Source organism: Balaenoptera musculus, chromosome 2 (assembly GCF_009873245.2).
Source record: "Balaenoptera musculus isolate JJ_BM4_2016_0621 chromosome 2, mBalMus1.pri.v3, whole genome shotgun sequence".
Taxonomy (NCBI): domain Eukaryota; kingdom Metazoa; phylum Chordata; class Mammalia; order Artiodactyla; family Balaenopteridae; genus Balaenoptera; species Balaenoptera musculus.
In genome coordinates this window covers 30,196,703-30,215,419 of record NC_045786.1, presented here as the reverse complement: position 1 = coordinate 30,215,419, position 18,717 = coordinate 30,196,703, and the positions used below count along the sequence as shown (strand labels likewise).

The following is an 18,717-nucleotide window of genomic DNA, read 5'->3' as shown; positions in this document are numbered from 1 at the left end:
GCAGGTTTTCCGAATAGTGTTCGTTTAGGAGGCCGGCGGCGGCCACGCGGGTGTGCTCACTCTGATGCAGATTTCTGATCTGCGCGCTTTCCCGTGTACCAGGCTTCAACATGAATATCTAATTGTCTATAGAGCACAGACCTAACCACAAATTCGACCGGAGCGGTCGACCCAGCCCCTGTCCTCACCTGGTAGGCCGGGGGCCAAAATCCGGGACCCATCACTGGACCCACGGGTGGAGTGAGGACAGTCACAGCCTCCCTTTCACCTCACGGTGCACTGATGCACGAGAAAGTTCCCTTCGGGGGCTTTCACATTTTGTTAACTTGCGGACACAGCTGTCTGGACTCGCGGGCCCTGCAGACCGCGGCGGCGCCAGAGGAACGCAGCCAGAATCATAGGCGCGGCGACGCGCACCGGACCGCCACGGAGCCCGAGCCCGGGAGGCGGAGCCCGAGCCCGGGAGGCGGAGCCCGAGCCCGGGAGGCGGAGCCCGAGCCCGGGGGCGTGGCTCCTCGATTGCTTCGGCCTGGACGCCGCTCAGGCCGCGCACGCCGGCGGCGATTGGTGCTGCCTGGCGCGGGCGCGGGGCACGCCGGGACGTCGGTGCGGCGAGAGGAGCGGGCGGCGCGGCGGGTGGGACGCAGCAGGATGGTGAAGCTGACGGCGGAGCTAATAGAGCAGGCGGCGCAGTACACCAACGCTGTGCGGGACCGCGAGCTGGACCTGCGGGGTGAGTTGGACGGGGGCGGGCGGTCCGGCCTACCCGCCCGCCAGGCGGCCCGGCCCAGCCGCGTGCGCCAGGGCCGGAGCGTGGCCGGCGGCCTGCGTCCCGAGCCCCGAGCCGGGCTGGGTCCCGCTGTCGTCGGCGAAAGGCCGTCCCTGGGCCCTTCCGAGGCGCCCCTCACCCCAACTCCTCCCCGCACACACGCGGCCGCCGCGATGCTCCGGTAGGACCGCGGGCCTGTGCCAGGCCAGCCGGGCGGGCTTCGCGGCCTGAGCTGCTGCGGGGCCGGGAAATACACAATCTAGCTAGCGGTTGCGACCCTCGTGCGGAGCGAGACGCGTTAACGTGCTGTCGTGAGAGTGTAGACAGGGTAAGGGAGCGAGGAGACGAAGTACGGGACAAAAGCGATTGTCTCCCCGACATTTGCCCCTCATTGGCTTCAGTCGTCTTTTCCCCTTTTACCAGAACATTGCAAAGAGCGGACTGTCGGAGCGAGGCTGGCGCTGCCGGGTGCCTGCGGAAGGGTTGCGGAAGCCCCCGAACTGTTAGGTTCCTGTAGTGATTTCCGCCTCGGCGTGCAGCTCATCAGCATTTTAGGGGGCGGCTTCTCCGGGGATAAGATAATCAGTCTTGGCCTGAGAATCGCTCCCACGGAGAAAGCGCGGTCGCCGGAGCACCACGGCTGCGGGCTCTGCTTTCTGCTTGGTTTTTTGTTTGCTGGCAAAGCCCAGTACTTTCGTTTTGTTGAAACTAAGTTTCTTAGAGAAAGGTTCAACTCAAGTGTAACCGACCGCTTTTACAGTCTTGGCACAGGTGATCCCTGCCTTCTCTCTGAGTCTGAAGTGCACCCAGTGTTGAGGAGTCTTGTTTTGGTGCAGCACTTACTTTGATGTAGCCCTTACAGCTCTGCACTGTGTACTTTCACCTTGGCTCGTTTAACTTCTTTTTTTCTCCGAGCACCTAGCACAATAAATATGCCCGTGTTAGACAAATCAGGGAGTATTTGAGTTGTCCACAGGGTGATTTACCATTGTGTGTGACCTATTGACTTTCAACTCTGGGTTTGAGCTGGGGGAGGTGAAGTAAGGGGGAACGGTCATGATATCATGAAGACATCCCAATGAGTTCTAAGAATCGGGCCTGTGGGATGCAAAAGAGGTTGAGGGCTGTTGTCCACCATGTGTGAACAACGTTTGGACGCTGACAGTTAAGCAGCTCACAGCGTAAAGTCCTCTTAGGCCACTTCACTAGCTCTGGGGCCTTGCTTAGAGCAGCATGAGGCACCTTGTAAATATACTTGAAAACTGTTAGGTACTAGTTACTGCTAGTAAGTATTCTCATCATTACTGCCCTTGTCACCGTCGCCATCTTCATGTCCACTGCTAGACTATAAGCTTCATGGCAGCTGGGACTTGTGACTGTCTTGTTCCTTGTACTATGTGCCAGTACCTTGGCAGTGTCTGGCAACGGCATAGGTGCTAGGTAAACACTTTTGGAAGGAACATTAGCTGTGAGTCCAATTACATGAAATGCTGCTAATGTTTTAGGTGCCTTTTAATTATATTAATACTTGTGTGGGTGTTTTTTTTTTTCCTCCTTTTTGCAGGGTATAAAATTCCTGTCATTGAAAATCTAGGCGCTACCTTAGACCAGTTTGATGCCATTGATTTTTCTGACAATGAAATCAGGAAACTGGATGGTTTTCCTTTGTTGAGAAGACTGAAAACATTATTAGTGAACAACAACAGAATATGGTAATTGTCTACTAGTGGAAAGTAGCTTTTTCCCCCTAAATGTTGCAGAGTTCCCTGATGAAGTTGCAGTATATACTGCCAGTTAAACCTACATATTTCTTAAATGGAAAATGAGCTGCACTTGTCCCATACAGATCCAGAGATTAATTTGTCATTGGTCTAGTCTTATTTGCATTTATTCAGAAATCTTGTGTGTATATATATATGTTCATGGTAAGTTTCTAATTTAAGTTAAAAACATGCTGCTTTGTACATATTTTGGCTCTTTTCTAAAATAATAAAGTTATCAGAGGGGTCATATTAAAGAGATAACATAAAATTCAACAATTATATTTTTGACTGAACATCTCATTCTACCTCAAATCCTCTGCTATTTGTTTTTCTTTAACTGCAGCTGATTTTTAGAATATTGCTTATTGAAATTAAGATCTTTTTTTTGACCCACGTTCATCATCTTTGTACATTTTGTTGGAGAAAAGTTATTAAAGGTCTATAGACAATGTCTTTAAGAAGTTCTGGGTGTTGAGTTGCGTTTTTTTAATTGGTGTATTTCTCATGAGTTAACTATTCCGTTGTGGTTTGGTTGGTGTATCTTGTGCTTGAGCTCTGAATGCAGAACCACTTGTATTTCTGTGCTACCTGCACACAAGTCCTGAGATGAGCAAAGTAAGTCTGTTTACACAGGACTTTCTCTTTGTCTTAGGTCTCATTAGATAGTGTAGCAGTGGAAAGAGCCCTCGCAGCTTTCAGGAGGCATTTCAGGAGGCATTTCAGGAGGCATGGGTTTTAAAATCATCCCACTTCTGTGACCTCAGACAAGGTCCTTCCTTCTGTTAGAGTGTTGGAAGAAAGATCTCTAAGGTTCTTCCCACTTTGAAGTCCTCTGGGCAAAGGCTTAGATGAAGTTGTTAGTTTACTTAATTTTTACTTTCATTAAGATTTTTTCTTTTTATTTTAGCCGTATAGGTGAGGGACTTGATCAGGCTCTGCCCTGTCTGACAGAACTCATTCTCACCAACAACAGTCTTGTGGAATTGGTAAGTTGAACAGGGGAAAAACGTATTTGCAGGGAGGAGTTAAAGGTACTACATGCCTTTTATAGAAAACTTGGAAAATCCAGAAAATTATCTCATCATCCTTTTTCTTTTCTTAATTAATTCAGGAAATGGGCCTTTTTTGGTTATGTGTTGCAAATATCTTCCCACTCTCTAGCTCACCTTTTGACTCTCTTAGGGTCTTGATAGAGAAGTTCCTAATTCAAGCATAATCCATTTCATCAGTCTGTTGTTATTAGTACTTTTGAGTTCTGTTAAGCTTCCCCTACGCCAGGGTCATAAAGAAACTCACATATTCTGTTTTCTAGAATCGAAGTGTCCAGTATGGTAGCTACTAGCCAGAAGTGGCTACTTTGAATTAAGATATACTAGAATATAAAATACACTACAGATTCTAGAGAGTTAGTACAAAAAAAAAAGAATATAAACTATCAATAATTTTTTTATACTGACATTGAAATGGTAATATTTTGGAAAATAGGTAAAACAATGTATTATTAAAATTAGTTTCTCCTGTTTTAATGTCATTACTAGAAAATTACATGTGTGACATACATTAAATTTTGTTGGAGGGTTTTATTCAAGAAATTATTGTTTTACTCCACATTTAGATCAACGATCCATTTGAAATCTGTTTTTTCTTTTTTAAAAAAACATTACACTTTGTTTCTTTATTTTTTTATAAATTTATTTATTTATTTTATTATTTTTGGCTGCGTTGGGTCTTCGTTGCTGCGTTTGGGCTTTCTCTAGTTGTGGCAAGTGGTCTTCTCATTGCGGTGGCTTCTCTTGTTGTGGAGCATGGGCTCCCGGTGCACGGGCTTCAGTAGTTGCGGCGAGCGGCCTTAGTTGCCCCTCAGCATGTGGGATCTTCCCGGACCAGGGCTCGAACCCGTGTCCCCTGCATTGGCAGACGGATTCTTAACCACTGTGCCACCAAGGAAACCCCTGAAATCCAGTTTCTTATAGGGGGCAAGTTTCATTTTCTCTATTTGGATATGATTATCTTTATGCTTTTTAAATTTCTGCTCTGTGTATAATTTTTAACAAAATTGAGCTTATACTATACATTGTTTTGCAACCTAAATTTCTCACTTAAATACTGGATGTTTAAGTTCATGTGATATAACTTGATTTTAGGTTATTATGCCCTTAACCCCTCCCTTCCCTATTTCCCTGATTGTTCCTTTCCTGGTGGATGAGGTTTATAAACGTCTTTCAGATTCCCAAAGGAGTACTTGACTCCAAAAGTAAGAAAGCACTGATCTGAGGGCATGTCCTTTCTAAACTATATGAGGTATGTGCGTTCATAGGGAATGTGTGGCATGATGGGGGCAGTATATTCTGTGTGTTGTAATTGTGTTTAAAGCTGTTTGCAAAGATGAAGGCTGTTTGTCCGATCAGTCACTGAAAGAGGTGTATTAAAATCCTACATGATAGTGGATTTGACTGTTTCCATGGAGTTCTGTCAATTTTAGTTTTATATATTTTTAGGTTATTTGATATATCCAAATTTTATGTATCTTACTGATGAAATAAACCTTTTATCATGTGTGGTGACCCTCTTTACATCTTATTAGTGCTCTTTTACCCTGGTTGTCCATTTTATGTGCTGCAGTATACCAAAACAAGCATTTTTTCAGTTAGTATTTGCATAATCATTTTTTTCATCCAAAATTTACATTGTTTTTCTGTACTTATATTTTAGATTTGTCTCTTGAAAACAGCATATGATAGGATTTTTTTTTTAAATCCAGTCTGAAATCTGACTTTTAAATGAAATAGTCTGTTTATGTTTAATGTAATTACTGGTATATTTGAGTTTATCTTCTTTCTTTTCTAGAATTTTTTATTTGTTCCATCTGTCTGCAATTTTTTTTCTCTCCTGTATTGCTCTCTTTTTTTGGCATTCCACTTTTCCTTCTGATAGTTTAGAGATTAACTAATTATTAAATAGACTCTGTTTCTATTCTTAGCATCCTAGGAATTAGCACACACATATTTATCCAAGTGTAAAGCAGTTAACCAGCACCTCTACCTCCTGAATAATACGGCACCTTAACCATCTCACCCCCCCGCCGCCCCCCCGCCCAGTGAAGACATCACTGTGTTTTACACAGTCTGTATGTGTGTCTGTGTGTGTGACTAAAGTTACTGTTCTTCCTTTCTTTTGGTTTTTGCAGGTTTATTGAAGTATGATGGACAAATGAAAATTATATATGTTTAAGGTGTACAATGTGAAATTTGATATATGTATACATTGTGAAATGATTACCACAGACTAACATATTCACCACTTCACCTAGTTACCTTTTTGTGTGTGCAGTGAGAATACTTGAGATCTACTTTTTTATCATATTGAGTACACTATATGTTATTTTTAACTATAGTCGCAATGTTGTACCAGAAATCTCTAGAACTTATTTATCTTATAACTGAAAGTTTGTGCTCTTTAATCAATAGCTCATCTCCCCTATCCTCCACCCCCCAGCCTCTGGTAACCACCATTCAACTCTGTTGCTGTGAGTTGGACTTTCCTTGAGATTCCACATAAAAGTGAGGTCATGCAATATTTGTCTTCCTTTGTTCCTTTTTGGATTGTTCTTTAGATTTCCTTTAGTGATGGTGTGCCAGTAGCAAGCTTTAGAGCTCCCTCCCATGCTGTTGTGAAGTATTTAAAAGCGGCAGCTTTCTGAGCACCTGGCTGTGTTGCCCTCCCCTGCTTTTACTTGTACTTTTTTCCTCATTGTCCCTCTTGGCCCTGTCCCACTCAGTTCAGATCTGTTCTAGCAGTTTCTCCTCCGTGTGGGGCTTTGTTCTGGAAAGGGCACAGTTTCTGGTGGAGTGAAGTCCCAGATTGCTCGAGCCCTTCAGGCGTCATCACACACTTTAATGTGTTCATTATTGGGACATGCCTATCCTTTGCCTATCCTTTCTCAAACTGGGTACCTGTCAGTCGCTTTGGAGTTCTCGGGTCTGTTGGACGCCTCTCTGCCTTCCCTCTCTTCTTCTTGTGTAGATGTTGTCACCAGGCAAGTCATGTAGCTCTCACAGTAGTTTGTCCTCACTGGCTCCTGTGTTAGGTTCTTGCCAGAGTACCTTTTCATCTAGTTTGCTTGTAGTTGACCATAGGTTTTGGTTTTTCTATCCTTGTTGCACTGTGTTTTATGGCATAATTTGGGAAGATTCAAAAGCTAACCTGCCTTCTTCCCATATACGTTTTTTTTTAACTATACTCCTTGTCCTTGAAAATGTTATTTGAAGAGATTTGGGGGCACCTAGAATAAAGGTGCCTTCCTTCAAAGATGACATACCTGTGTTGCCCCCAGGCACCAACAGGAAAAACCACCTTACACCAGGATCATGGTTTGAGGTTCCCTGTGTGAACAACTTGCTCAAAAGTTACAGCAGTTTTCACATTGCTTTCTTTTCTCAATCACTGCTTTAAGCTCAGTAGTCCTTTTGAATTTGCTACAGGAAATGATTTTTTTTGGTCTCTTCTGCTGTTGAGACAGAAACTGTTGTGGCCAAGATATTAAGTTTAAGAAGCTCAAATTTATGAACGAGTGTATTCAGTAGAAATGTACCAAGCATCTGTGATGTGCTAGTGTTGTGCTGGGTTCTGGGGCAGGAAAAACAAATAAGTGCATAAAAGACAAGATCAGTCCTTGCTCCAAAGGCATCCACCATTTCACAGTATCAAAATGGGGTGTGGTATTTGTGTTCTTAACCTGTGGCTGTTATTTTACAGGGTGATCTGGACCCTTTGGCATCTCTCAAATCATTGACTTATCTAAGGTATGGAAATTATTTGTGGTGGTGACAATAAAGTCTTTTAAAATAACACCATTACCAGCCTTGATCTTAAAGTCATCAGTTAGTAAAAAGTACCTTTAAAAAACAAATATTGAAAGTATTTCCTTTGGGCTCTGTTAAAATTTCCCTAGTGTTAAGTTCTTATGACATTGAAATGTGAAGAATAGTGAACTTTTCCTTACTTCATGGACTCATTAGATTTTATTAAAATGGACCTCTTGAATGCTGTGCTGTGAACAACATTGGCATTGTATTGTTCCTTTTCTTGTAGTATTCTAAGAAATCCTGTAACAAATAAGAAGCATTACAGACTATATGTGATTTATAAAGTTCCACAAGTCAGAGTACTGGATTTCCAGAAGGTGAAACTAAAAGTAAGTATTACTCTGTTGTAAGTCATTATAGATTGGTGTGTTTTCCTTTATACTTTTGTTACTGACTTTTTAAACGGCCCAGTGATTTTTATCATTGGTTTGTAATGAGAATGGGGAGGGGGTGCTAAGTCAATTTTCCCATACGGTGTTTATGGTAGGACTTTGAGTTCCGGTTGTCTTGTGTGGGGCTGGTCTTTCTAGAGGTGGCACAGCCTCAGAGCCGCTGTGGGCACTGTCACAGCAGATGGCCTGCTTAGATGCACTCCCTGTGGGGAGTGTAATGTAATCCACGTTTCAGTACCTTTAATTGTTAGAATGATTTTCCCTTTATTGGGGGATTTTTTTTTTTTTTTTAAACCTTCTTAGTTCCTTGAGAGCCCCTCCTTGAAACTCGGAGAGGGAACTTTCTTCAGGGACCTTCACCAGAAAGGCGACCACTGTGTCTCCTTTTAATTTGAAATTGGCTTCGTGGTATTTTCACCAGCCCAGAGTATTCCAGGAGAGTTTTCTTCCATGTTTTCTGAGGAATGCATCTAAATGCATGTGGTATTCCTATTTCCATTAACTGTGTGTGTGGTGTCGCTGTAGGAGCGTCAGGAAGCAGAGAAAATGTTCAAGGGCAAACGGGGTGCACAACTTGCAAAGGATATTGCCAGGAGAAGCAAAACGTAAGATCCGGATATCCAACTTCACTCCACTTCACCTTCAGAAACATTATCTGTCTGGCATTTTGCCTCCTGCAAAATGAAATGAAACACCTGTGACTAATACAGTACTAAATTTGCGTGATGATGATCCATGACCATCAGTGGTCCATGTATCACGTGAGATTTCTACCAGATTAGCAGAGCAGATATTTCAGTATTCAGTCTTAGTGCGATATTATATACATCCTCCTTTCTCTGTAGGAAGATGAACTGGGTGGTGTTTCTGAAGGAGAGGGTTTCTTGTATCAGTTTGTTAACAAAGATAAGATACTACACTGGTTGAATTACTTTCAAAAGCTTTTGAAAGTAAAAGAGAAGCAATTTCTGTTGGTCTGGATTTGACAGTTTTGTACTTCCCTCCCCTCCCAAGTTTCAATCCAGGTGCTGGTTTGCCAACTGACAAAAAGAAAGGTGGGCCATCTCCAGGGGATGTGGAAGCAATCAAGGTAATCATGTGTTAGGATTCTTGGACTGGAGTGAGCTGTTATGGGTTTAGGACTCAAAATTATGTAATAACCCAAGTAATAAATCAAACACTTCAGATTTTCCCCACAATTGTTAGAATCCAGCTGTATTTTTGTGTAAGGAAAAACTAGCTTAAAGATATCATTTGACCAGACTTTGACTTGAATTAATTATGTGAGCCAGTCAAAGTGGAGGCAACTCTAGTCTTTCTCATTTTCCCAGGATGTGTTTATTTGAACAGTTAGTTACCTTTGCATGCTGTCTTAATTTTTACTTTGAAAGATCCTGCTTGATGAGAAATCCTAATTTTATAATACTGCCTCCTAAATTATCCAGTAGCATAATTCCAAATAGGTCCTTCAATTAGCTAAGATTTTAGGACACAAGCAGCGATTATTTGCTCTCTTATAATAGGGTCTGCAGCTGTTTACCAATTTTGGAAATTTATGATTTGGTTTTGGGGTTGATTTCACTGTGCCAGTAAAATTCTTCCCCCAACAAAGAACTATTTAATATTCCAACTCAAAAAGATGGTGTGAATTCCTGTGAGTGTTTTCTGGGTGATGGAGGCTTAGATGAAAGTAACTGTCCGTCTCCATTGTCTCCTGGCATCCAGAATGCTATAGCAAACGCGTCAACTTTGGCTGAAGTGGAGCGGCTGAAGGGCTTGCTTCAGTCCGGTCAGATACCTGGCAGAGAACGCAGATCAGGTAACAGTGTTCTGTCTTTATTTCCAAATTAATGGTACACTTGAAGTGATTGCAAAACAGTTTACATGCTACAACCCAAGAATGCTAGAATGGTGCCTCATTACCATCTAATCTAATCCACTCAAAATGCCTTTAAATGCTCTTTGAAGATAAATCATTTGTTAGAGAATGTTATGTCGTAGGACTCTGGGGTTTCTGTAAAAGTTGAGACAAACATTATTTCATAGCCATGGAATGAGAGCAAACAGTGGAGGTGACCGTGTTGCCTTTGACCCCTGTCCATGTAGGCTAGCTTAGCAGATGAGGACACAGGCTCCAGAGCCAGACAGGCTGAGGGTCAGAGCTTAGCTTCACCAGTTCTGTCCTTGGGTAAATTTCTTAATCTCCACTTAATCTTAAATCTGTGTCCTTATCTTTAAATCTCAGATCGTGATAATGGTAACCTCAAAAGGTTGTTGGGAGGACTAAGTAAGATACTTGTAGGTAGCACTGAGCAGAGGGTGTGAGCCGTTCTGATAGTAAATGCCAGCTTTGTGTCAGGCAAACTGGTGGACACTGGGGTATAAAGTGAAAACTACCCCAGACCGTGCATATTGCAAGTTTGATATGAATGTAACTGGGACCTCTGTCTAGACTGGCAGCTCAGGGAAAGTTTCCTTGGGGAAATAATGTTGGAACTGAAGCTAAAAACAAGTAAGACATTAATTAGACCAGTGGTTCTCACCTGTGTGGTCCTTGGGCCCCTGGGGCGCACATTTTTGGTTTCCTGGGTGACGATGGAATGGGGGTGCATAGAGCACCTCTGTGCCTACGTGGGTGGTTGGCTCCCTGCACTTGTGCTGGCTCAGGTGAGAGGCAGGCAGCTTCACCAACGTGAAGTGAGCTTTCCACTTCAAGGAGAGCAGCTAGTATTTGTTACCAATGATAATATTCAAAATTTCAAGCAGAAGTTAAAAGCTGGGAAACTTTTTTTCCACAATTGTAACTTTGACAGTTTCCCAGTACTTCCAGACTTCTCTGCGGAAATTGTTGCTATTAATGAATGTGACTTTTTTTTTATAACATATAAAGAAATGGGTCAACATTTGGAAGACCTGCATAACTCAGTGAGCAACGTTTTCCAAATGATGTTACAGAGTCATGCATGCATAAATGATCCATTCAGAGTACAGAATAAACCGGTGGATTTTCAAGTCAGAGAGCACGAAAAGTTCATTGATGAGGTTTCAGACTCCACACTGCAATCTAACCTTTAAGAAACTACCACTTTTGGGACTTCCCTGGCAGTCCAGTGGTTAAGACTTGGCTTTTACTGCTGTGGGCCTGGGTTCGGTCCCTGGTCGGGGAACTAAAATCCCACAAGCCAAGTGGCGTGACCAAAAAAAAAAAAAAAACTACCACTTCTGTCAAGTTTTGGCATAGTATCAGAAAAGAATATCCACAACTGCCTGCAAAGACTATTAAAATACTCCTCCCTTGTCTAACTCCATGTCTGTGTGAGGCTGATTTTCTTCATACCCTTCAATCAAAACAACATACTGTAGCAAGTGGAATGATGAAGTCAGTACAAGGGTCCAGCTGCTATTTGGCAGACATTACAGAGATGGGCAAAAATAGAAAATAATGCCAACTTTCTCACTAAATATTTTTGTTTTAGAAAATATTGGTATTGTTATATTTTATAAAAATATAAACATTGTTAATATATAATAGATTCATTGTTTTAATGAATTACTGTTTTTTAAAATACTTTTAATTTCTAACATACTATCAATAAACGTAATCTACTTAAACAAAAGCTCTTTGGGTCCTAAAACTAAAGTATTTGAACCCTTGAACTAGACAAAGGCAGAATGGCATTCTTGGGGGATGGAACTGCACTGGCAGAAAACCTGTGATAAGAGAGCCTTGCACACTTGGACTGAAGGAGGACAGTGTGAGCCAAGGTCAAGGGATGGGGGGGAATGTGGTGAGACGGGCAGCAGAGTGAGCTCTCAAGTCCAGCCCCTCGGGGGACTGCAGGCCTTGTGCTGGAGGAGGCCTGCGGTCCTGAGAACAATACAGGTCTGTTGCAGGCTTTCAAGGCTCCCTGGTAATAGCTTGGAGGAGGAAGCTGTGTCGAATTGCTTACTGGGACTGCAGTATGACAAAATTACTGACTTAATTTGCTTCCCCTAAAGTGTTTTATTTGGGCCTTAGGCTAGTTTTGGATTTTTCAGTGTCATCTAAACACGTTGGCACATTGAGAAGAGGAAGACGGAGATTGTTCATGGTTCTGTCAATTTCAGTGGGCCCAGGCTTCTGAGTAGCACTTCCTGTATCTAGAAATGTAATGTTTGGGTCTAACTAGAAACAAAGGCTTAAACATGAGAAATTTTCCCTAACATTGACAGGGTTAAAACATTTCCTTTATCAGAATACATTTACTAAAATATCTGCAATGAATTGTTGACAAATAACAACCATTTCATTGTTGTTGCCATATTTTTCTTAATTTAGAGACATAGTCACTAACTGACTATCCCCAGCATGTGGTAGGTATTCCCCCCTGCCCCTTTTTTTATTTTTTTGAGTGTTCCCAGTTTCTTTGCCCATAGTAGTGGCAAGAACAAACCACAAAGTTTAAGCTTTTTATCTTTATAAAAAGTGAGTTATCAGCTTGACCAGAATGGGTTAGAATGGCAGGCAAAGAGTTTGACTTTCATAAAACACCTTTGTGCCCCTTCCCCTTAGGAACTGACAGTCCTTTCCAATACCTGCCAAAGACAGATGGTCTCCAGACCCTAAACTCCTCAAGGCAGAGGCCGCTGTTGGGCTTTTGTACCTTGCCCAGGGCCTGGCACACAGCAGCCTCACGGATGGGCACTCACACACTGAGCGAGCACGTTCTCTAAAATTGATATGACTTCCGGCTTTGTGTTTTTCTCTAGGCCCCACTGATGATGGTGAAGAGGAGATGGAAGAAGACACAGTCACAAATGGGTCCTGAGCAGGGTGGCCTCTAAGGATCTCAGGACATACAATAGTCCACTTCAGACAGGTCCTGCTTTTTGAATAGCCTTGTTTGTGTCAGCAGAGTAGAGTTCATAAGCATTGTTGAAATGCTTAAGACTGCTGGTAATTTTGTAATAAAAATTTTGAAATCTAAATGCCAGTTTTCTATCAATAGTGCAAATAAAGGACACTCGCTGTGCTGCGGATTGCACATCATTGGGGCGTGTGTGCGGTGAGGCCTGGATGTGTGGGAACTGGAAATGCAGGAGGGCAGATCTTGTGGGTAGGCTTCCCAGTCCTCATGAAATGTTTAGGTTTTTAAATTCATAATAAAACTTAACGGTTATCTGTGTGCTGCCACTGGTTGTCAGAATTTGAGATCTTGGGTGCATTTTTTTCTGCATGAAGAATAACAAGAGCTTTGTTAAAGGCAGCCAGGCTCTAGGGCTTTACAGAAGTCAGCATCCTTTAAAGTTTTTATTTAACCCTACGTACAAACACGCAAACGATGAACTGCTGGTTCGGACAGTTAGAGGGGATGTGATGTCTGCCTATCAGTTGGTGGCATTTGTGCAGAGCAGCAGCACGCTCCAGCGCTGAGGACGCAGTGAAGGAGTAGGGGCTGCCCGGTGGCCCACTAAGGCGTGGTGTCCAGCTCCTGGGTGCCCATTACAGTCCTCACAGCCTGCTGTGGCCAGTTTGGGCTAATCTAAAAATCAAGGTGGTGGAGGGGAGTGCCTTCGCCAGCCATCTTTTCTCATCTGCTGGTGTTTGTTTGGGTGGTTGTTTTTTAAAGCCCCCTGGATGATTCTAAATGTGAGAAACACTCCTCTAAATAGGCCCTGAAACAGTCTGGGGTGATTGCTGATGGGCTAGTTGCTGTTCGTGTAAGGCATATACAAGATGCCTGGGACGTGAATAAACTCCTGCTTGGAGGAGCTGACAGTCTAACTGGGGAGACAGAACCTCACACAGTAGTGGGGCTAAACCTCAGTGCGGTAGCAACGAAGAGAAAAGAATGGGTAGAGCCTTCAGAAAGCTTTGGAAAGGAGATGGAGCTTGGGCATCAGGAGGACCTTTAAATTTCCTCAGTACAACCCTAGACCAGTGCCTCTCCAACTCCAGTGCACTGTGAACCCTGGGGGTCTTGCCAAAATGCAGGGTCTGTTGTGGGGCCTGAGGCTCTGTGCTTCTAGCAGGTTCCCAGGAGTTGTCCATCGGAGGATAGCACTCAGGATTTCTAGCCTTACTGCTCACCCCTTCCTTAACCCACCTTATACCTTCAACTCCTTCAGGGGCCGTCCCCTATGATCTGTTTACTGATTCATTACAAAAAGCACTTCTCTTTCTCCTTGGAGGTAAAGTGTGGTCTTACCTGCCTTTTCTTTAGCAAATCATTTTCCTGGATGATTGTGCCATGTTAGGAAGGGCCTGTGCTGTCAGGAACCAGGATTTATACTCAGCCCCTGGCTGCACTGAAAAGGCCTCCCTGGCAGAGGCCAGCCTGCTGGGTGTCTTGAGTGACACTTGCAGCTTCTGATGGAGGGGATAATGTTCAGAAAGCCAGGTGGTAACACTTTAGCTCTTGATAGTGGAGTAGGTACTTGGTGTGAGCTCAGAGTGGTGTCTGGTTTTCACTCAAGTTGGATTTCAATATTTTGATTGTTAGTGCTGTGTCCATCATCAGTTTGGGGGCATTTCCCTGATGGACCTCCCTACACCCTCCCCTCTCATGATTTGTCTTTCAAAGCTCCCAACAGGAAAGGTTTACAGTCCCATGACATGACCAAAGCACAAGACTGCAGAAAACCCACAGCCATCCCAGAGGGCTACAGGCCCCTGAGCTGCCCCCTCCCCTGCCAGCTGGCTGATCCCCCAACCCCCACCAACAACCAAGGAGGGAAGGAGGAGAGGGGAAGGGAAGGAAAGAGGAAGAAAAGTATCTCCTGAGAACCCTGCTCCACTCCAGGGACCGCTCACCCCAGCCTGGCCTCGCTCCCCACTTCCCTGCCTGAGTTCTCCAAAGACGTAAAACTGTTTGCAGATGACATGACGCTATATGTAGAAAATCCTAAAGATGCTACCAGAAAACTACTAGAGCTCATCAATGAATTAGTAAAGTTGCTGGATACAAAATTAATACACAGAAATCTGTTGCATTTCGATACACTACCAATGAAATATCTGAAAGAGAAATTAAGGAAACAATCCCATTTACCATTGCATCAAAAAGAATAAAATACCTAGGAATAAGCCTACCTAAGAAGGCAAAAGACCTGTACTCCAAAAACTGTAAGATGCTGATGAAAGAAACTGAAGAGCACACAAACAGATGGAAAGAATGGAGGTGGAGGAATCATGTTCCTGGGCTTCGGACTATACTACAAAGCTACAGTAATCAAAACAGTATGGTACTGGCACAAAAATAGACATGGATCAATGGAACAGGATAGAAAGCCCAGAAATAAACCCATTTGTGGTCAATTAATCTACAACAAAGAGGATAAGAATGTACAGTGGAGAAAAAAGTCTCTTCAATAAGTGTTGCTGGGAAAACTGGAAAGCTACATGTAAAAGAATGAAATTAGAAAACCTCACATTATATACAAAAAAAACCTCAAAATGGATTAAAGACCTAAATGTAAGACTGGATACTATAAAACTCCTAGAGGAGAACAGGCAGAACACTGACATAAATCGCAGCAATATCTTTTTGGATCCATCTCCTAGAGTAATGGAAATAAAAATAAATGGGACCTAATTAAACTTAAAAGCTTTTGCAAAGGAAACCATAAACAAAATGAAAAGACAACCTACAGACTGGGAGAAAATATTTGCAGATGATGTGACCGACGAGATTAATTTCCAGAATATACAAACAGCTCATATAGCTTAATATCAAAAATTAAATCAAAGAAACCCAATCAAAGAAAGTCATATTTCTATGGCTTCTTTTCTTTGAATGACCAAGATGTTCTTTCACACTTCTTAGAACCCAGATTAAAACATAGGTCCATCAGATAAATGGAAGCAATTTTAAAAATAGAAAGAGGGATAGAAATTTCATTTGTATATACACGGGGGAAAAGTTATTTTTTTTAAAGATAAGAATTTTGCAAATTTTATTGATGGTGAAAACTGTTCCATTTTCCATGTACTCCCTTAGGTTTACCAAATCAAACTCTCTACAATGAGTGTGTCTAGCACTGAGCTGTTTTAAATTCTTATTTTCCCGTCATCAATGACCAAGTGCAGAGGTCATCAGGAGGTCAACTCTAATCCACCCATGGACATGGCAGCCTTGACTACTGATGTTCAAGCTAGACACCATCAGCAGAACCACATCTCCTCGCATGGGTGAATTTCTACTAGTAATCATGGAAACAGGGAAATCAAAGGATATTCTCTATTGAGAATCAAAGTTGTAGATCCCTATCATGGGTTCATTACTTTGAATATTTGACCCGAAACACATACATCTATTGCACCATGTCCAATTCTACTATCTTTATAAGATGCAGCCTTACAGTGAAAGAGAAACAGGTGCAACAGCAATATCTCATCCTCTCTGAAGACCCTAGAGTTAGAAGTTTTAAAGGCAAAAGAAAGTCATACTTTTCCTGAACAAAAAGAGTAGAGGCATTTAAATTTAAATTTAAATTTGGAGTCTGTCCCATCCCTTAACTGTCACGTACACTCTTTTTCCTCATAAGCCTGAGTTTAGGATGTGTTGCTCAGATTGTATTGTGATGAATGAAGTATTTTTTATTCTTTAAAAAATATTACTTATTTGTTAAAAAGTGATGGAGTGAGCATAATACTAAATTTCATGATTTTTTTTACCAGAATACTGAGATGGACCACCTTGAAGTCCAGTTTCTTCATAAGAGTCTATTCAGTGATAGCATTAACTTCCCTATAAAGCAAATAATCCCCACAAAAGAAATGTTAAAAATATGACTCATGCTCTCTGACTAAAAGAAAGCAAGGCGCAAACTGAGCAGTTAGATAATCAGTGTAATAAATTATATACATGAATCTTACTGCAGCATTGTTTATAATAGTGAAACTGGATGTCATCAAATTTCTATCAAAGAAGGAATAATTAGACAAATCATGGTATAAAAAAATAATTAGGAATTAAGAATGAAGGGAAGAAAGATTATTAACAATTGAATAAAGCAAAGCTTTCACAGGGAAATAAAGGAACAAAAAACGACAATTCAGACTTCATTTCTGGTTCAGCATGTGAAGAATTTGGAAGTTGCCATTCTAACAACAAGTAAAAAACTAAACAAACTGAAAATCAGTAAATTTTTTAAGATCTATCAGAGAATTGAGGTCACAGACGAATTGCCAGCCCCCAAATCGGAGAGACAGGTAGGTACAAAGTATCTCATTTACTGGAGCAGAAAGGTGCAAGCAGAAACTTCCATGGACACCAGGGAGGAAACCTGAACCGTGATTGACAAATTGCTGGAGGCTCAGTGCAGCAAGTGTGAGAGTTACAAACTCCAGGGGGGCCCAGTGTTAGGGAGGGGTCCTCCACTTTTGTGAGTCTTAGCTTCAAACTTCCTACCAGGTTCTCACACTGAGAAATTGGAGACAGTGTGCTCCACGTCCAGCAGGGGAACAAGAAACTTTTGAAATAGGCCCACAACATTTTATTCTTCTTAATGAAGCCTGCCCTCAAGAGAATCTATTTTACCAGACCCTAAACAACTGGGGATTTAACAGAACATAACTGACCTGAAGGAAGAGAAATACCAAAATCCAGCCCTCTCTAGAGAAACTATACGAATGTAATACATGTAAGAAAAGCAGTGGCTAGAGAGCAAACCTTCATCCAGACCAAAGAACTCATGCTACATGCTTGCGTGGCTCTGCTCCGTGTCATCTTCCCTCTGGACTCGGGTTGACGGAGCAGTCTCTATCTGGATACTGCCTTTGCCAGGGAAAGAGGAAGATCATGCACTGGTTCTTAAGTGTGTGCTCACATTTCTTTCCCTGTTCATCAGCCCCTTTGCCGTGACTGGAGAAACAAAGGGCAGGGCTGTATAATCCTCCAGTGAGAGGAGAGCAACAGCAAAGGGCATTGAATGTGGACCAATCGTAATCCAGTTCCACACCAGGCTTAAGATTTTTATGTTTATCTTAGGAGCAGTGGAAAACCACTGAGTACATTTTCCATTTTTAATAAATCACCCTGGCTGTAGTGAGAACAGCAGAGTGGATGTGGGGAGAAACTTTAGGAGGTCATTTCAGTTTTCCCAGGACAAAGGATAGTACTTTAGACCAGGGCCCTGGCGGTGGAACTGGAGAGAAACCAATAGACTTAAAGACAGGAGGACCTAGTGCTGTGCAAATGGAAGCAGAGGTGAGTGACCATGTGGCCCCAGGAGGGTGGAAGAAACACAGCAAACCTGGCGACTTCATGTCTCACCAGCTGCAGCTCCAGTCTTCTGGAAAGACAGCTAATCCATTCCCTGTTCTTAGGTTCCCTGTTTTCTCATAAATCGCCCTTCTGGTTTAAAAAAAAAAAAGCATGAGCTAAATAAAGGAGGGAACAAATGGATTAATAAGGTGACCTGACAATAAGTGACAGAATGACCAGGGGTATTAATTCACGTCCCCAAATGTTCAGAGTGAAGAGAAACTAGACTCGTCCAGAAGAAAACAGTCTCCCTGCTGAGCCTGCCTCTGAGGGATCCCTCACTTCCCCACCAACACACCAGGGGTCTCTGTTCTTCCGGGGAGCCATGACCAATTTCATCTGTGACAGAGAAAGGGAAGCAGAGAGGGAGGTGGATGATGGATGGACTCCATGGAACCTCCACACCATCCTCTCCTCCCCTTCATGTGGCCTCCCTCTACTTCCTTTTGAGAGCCCCAAACTTGACTTTAAGTGGGAGAACTTGGGAATCACAAATGCCCCAAAAGATTTTCTGGGGCAGCAGCAGCATTGGGCAAGCTCATAGGGACCTAGAGCTGGGGGTCTTCACAGGCACGGAAAGCGCTGATCCTCCTCTGCCCTGGGTGCTCTCAGCAGCCACAAAGGGGAAGGATTTAGATGCACAGCTGTGTGACTGTGGACTCATCTCAGCCCAGCTCTGCC

General features: G+C 42.8%; 1 protein-coding gene across 1 annotated transcript; it reads left to right on the top strand.

The window, feature by feature from the left end:
• Nucleotides 1-577: 577 nt before the first annotated feature.
• On the top strand, nt 578-12,959 carry SNRPA1 (small nuclear ribonucleoprotein polypeptide A'). Its single transcript, XM_036842255.1, has 9 exons — nt 578-733; nt 2,334-2,481; nt 3,440-3,518; nt 7,288-7,334; nt 7,624-7,726; nt 8,315-8,394; nt 8,804-8,879; nt 9,515-9,608; nt 12,539-12,959. The coding sequence occupies exons 1-9, from the start codon at nt 652-654 to the stop codon at nt 12,595-12,597; spliced, it is 768 nt and encodes a 255-aa protein (XP_036698150.1). The 5' UTR covers nt 578-651; the 3' UTR covers nt 12,598-12,959.
• The last annotated feature ends 5,758 nt before the right edge of the window (nt 12,960-18,717 follow it).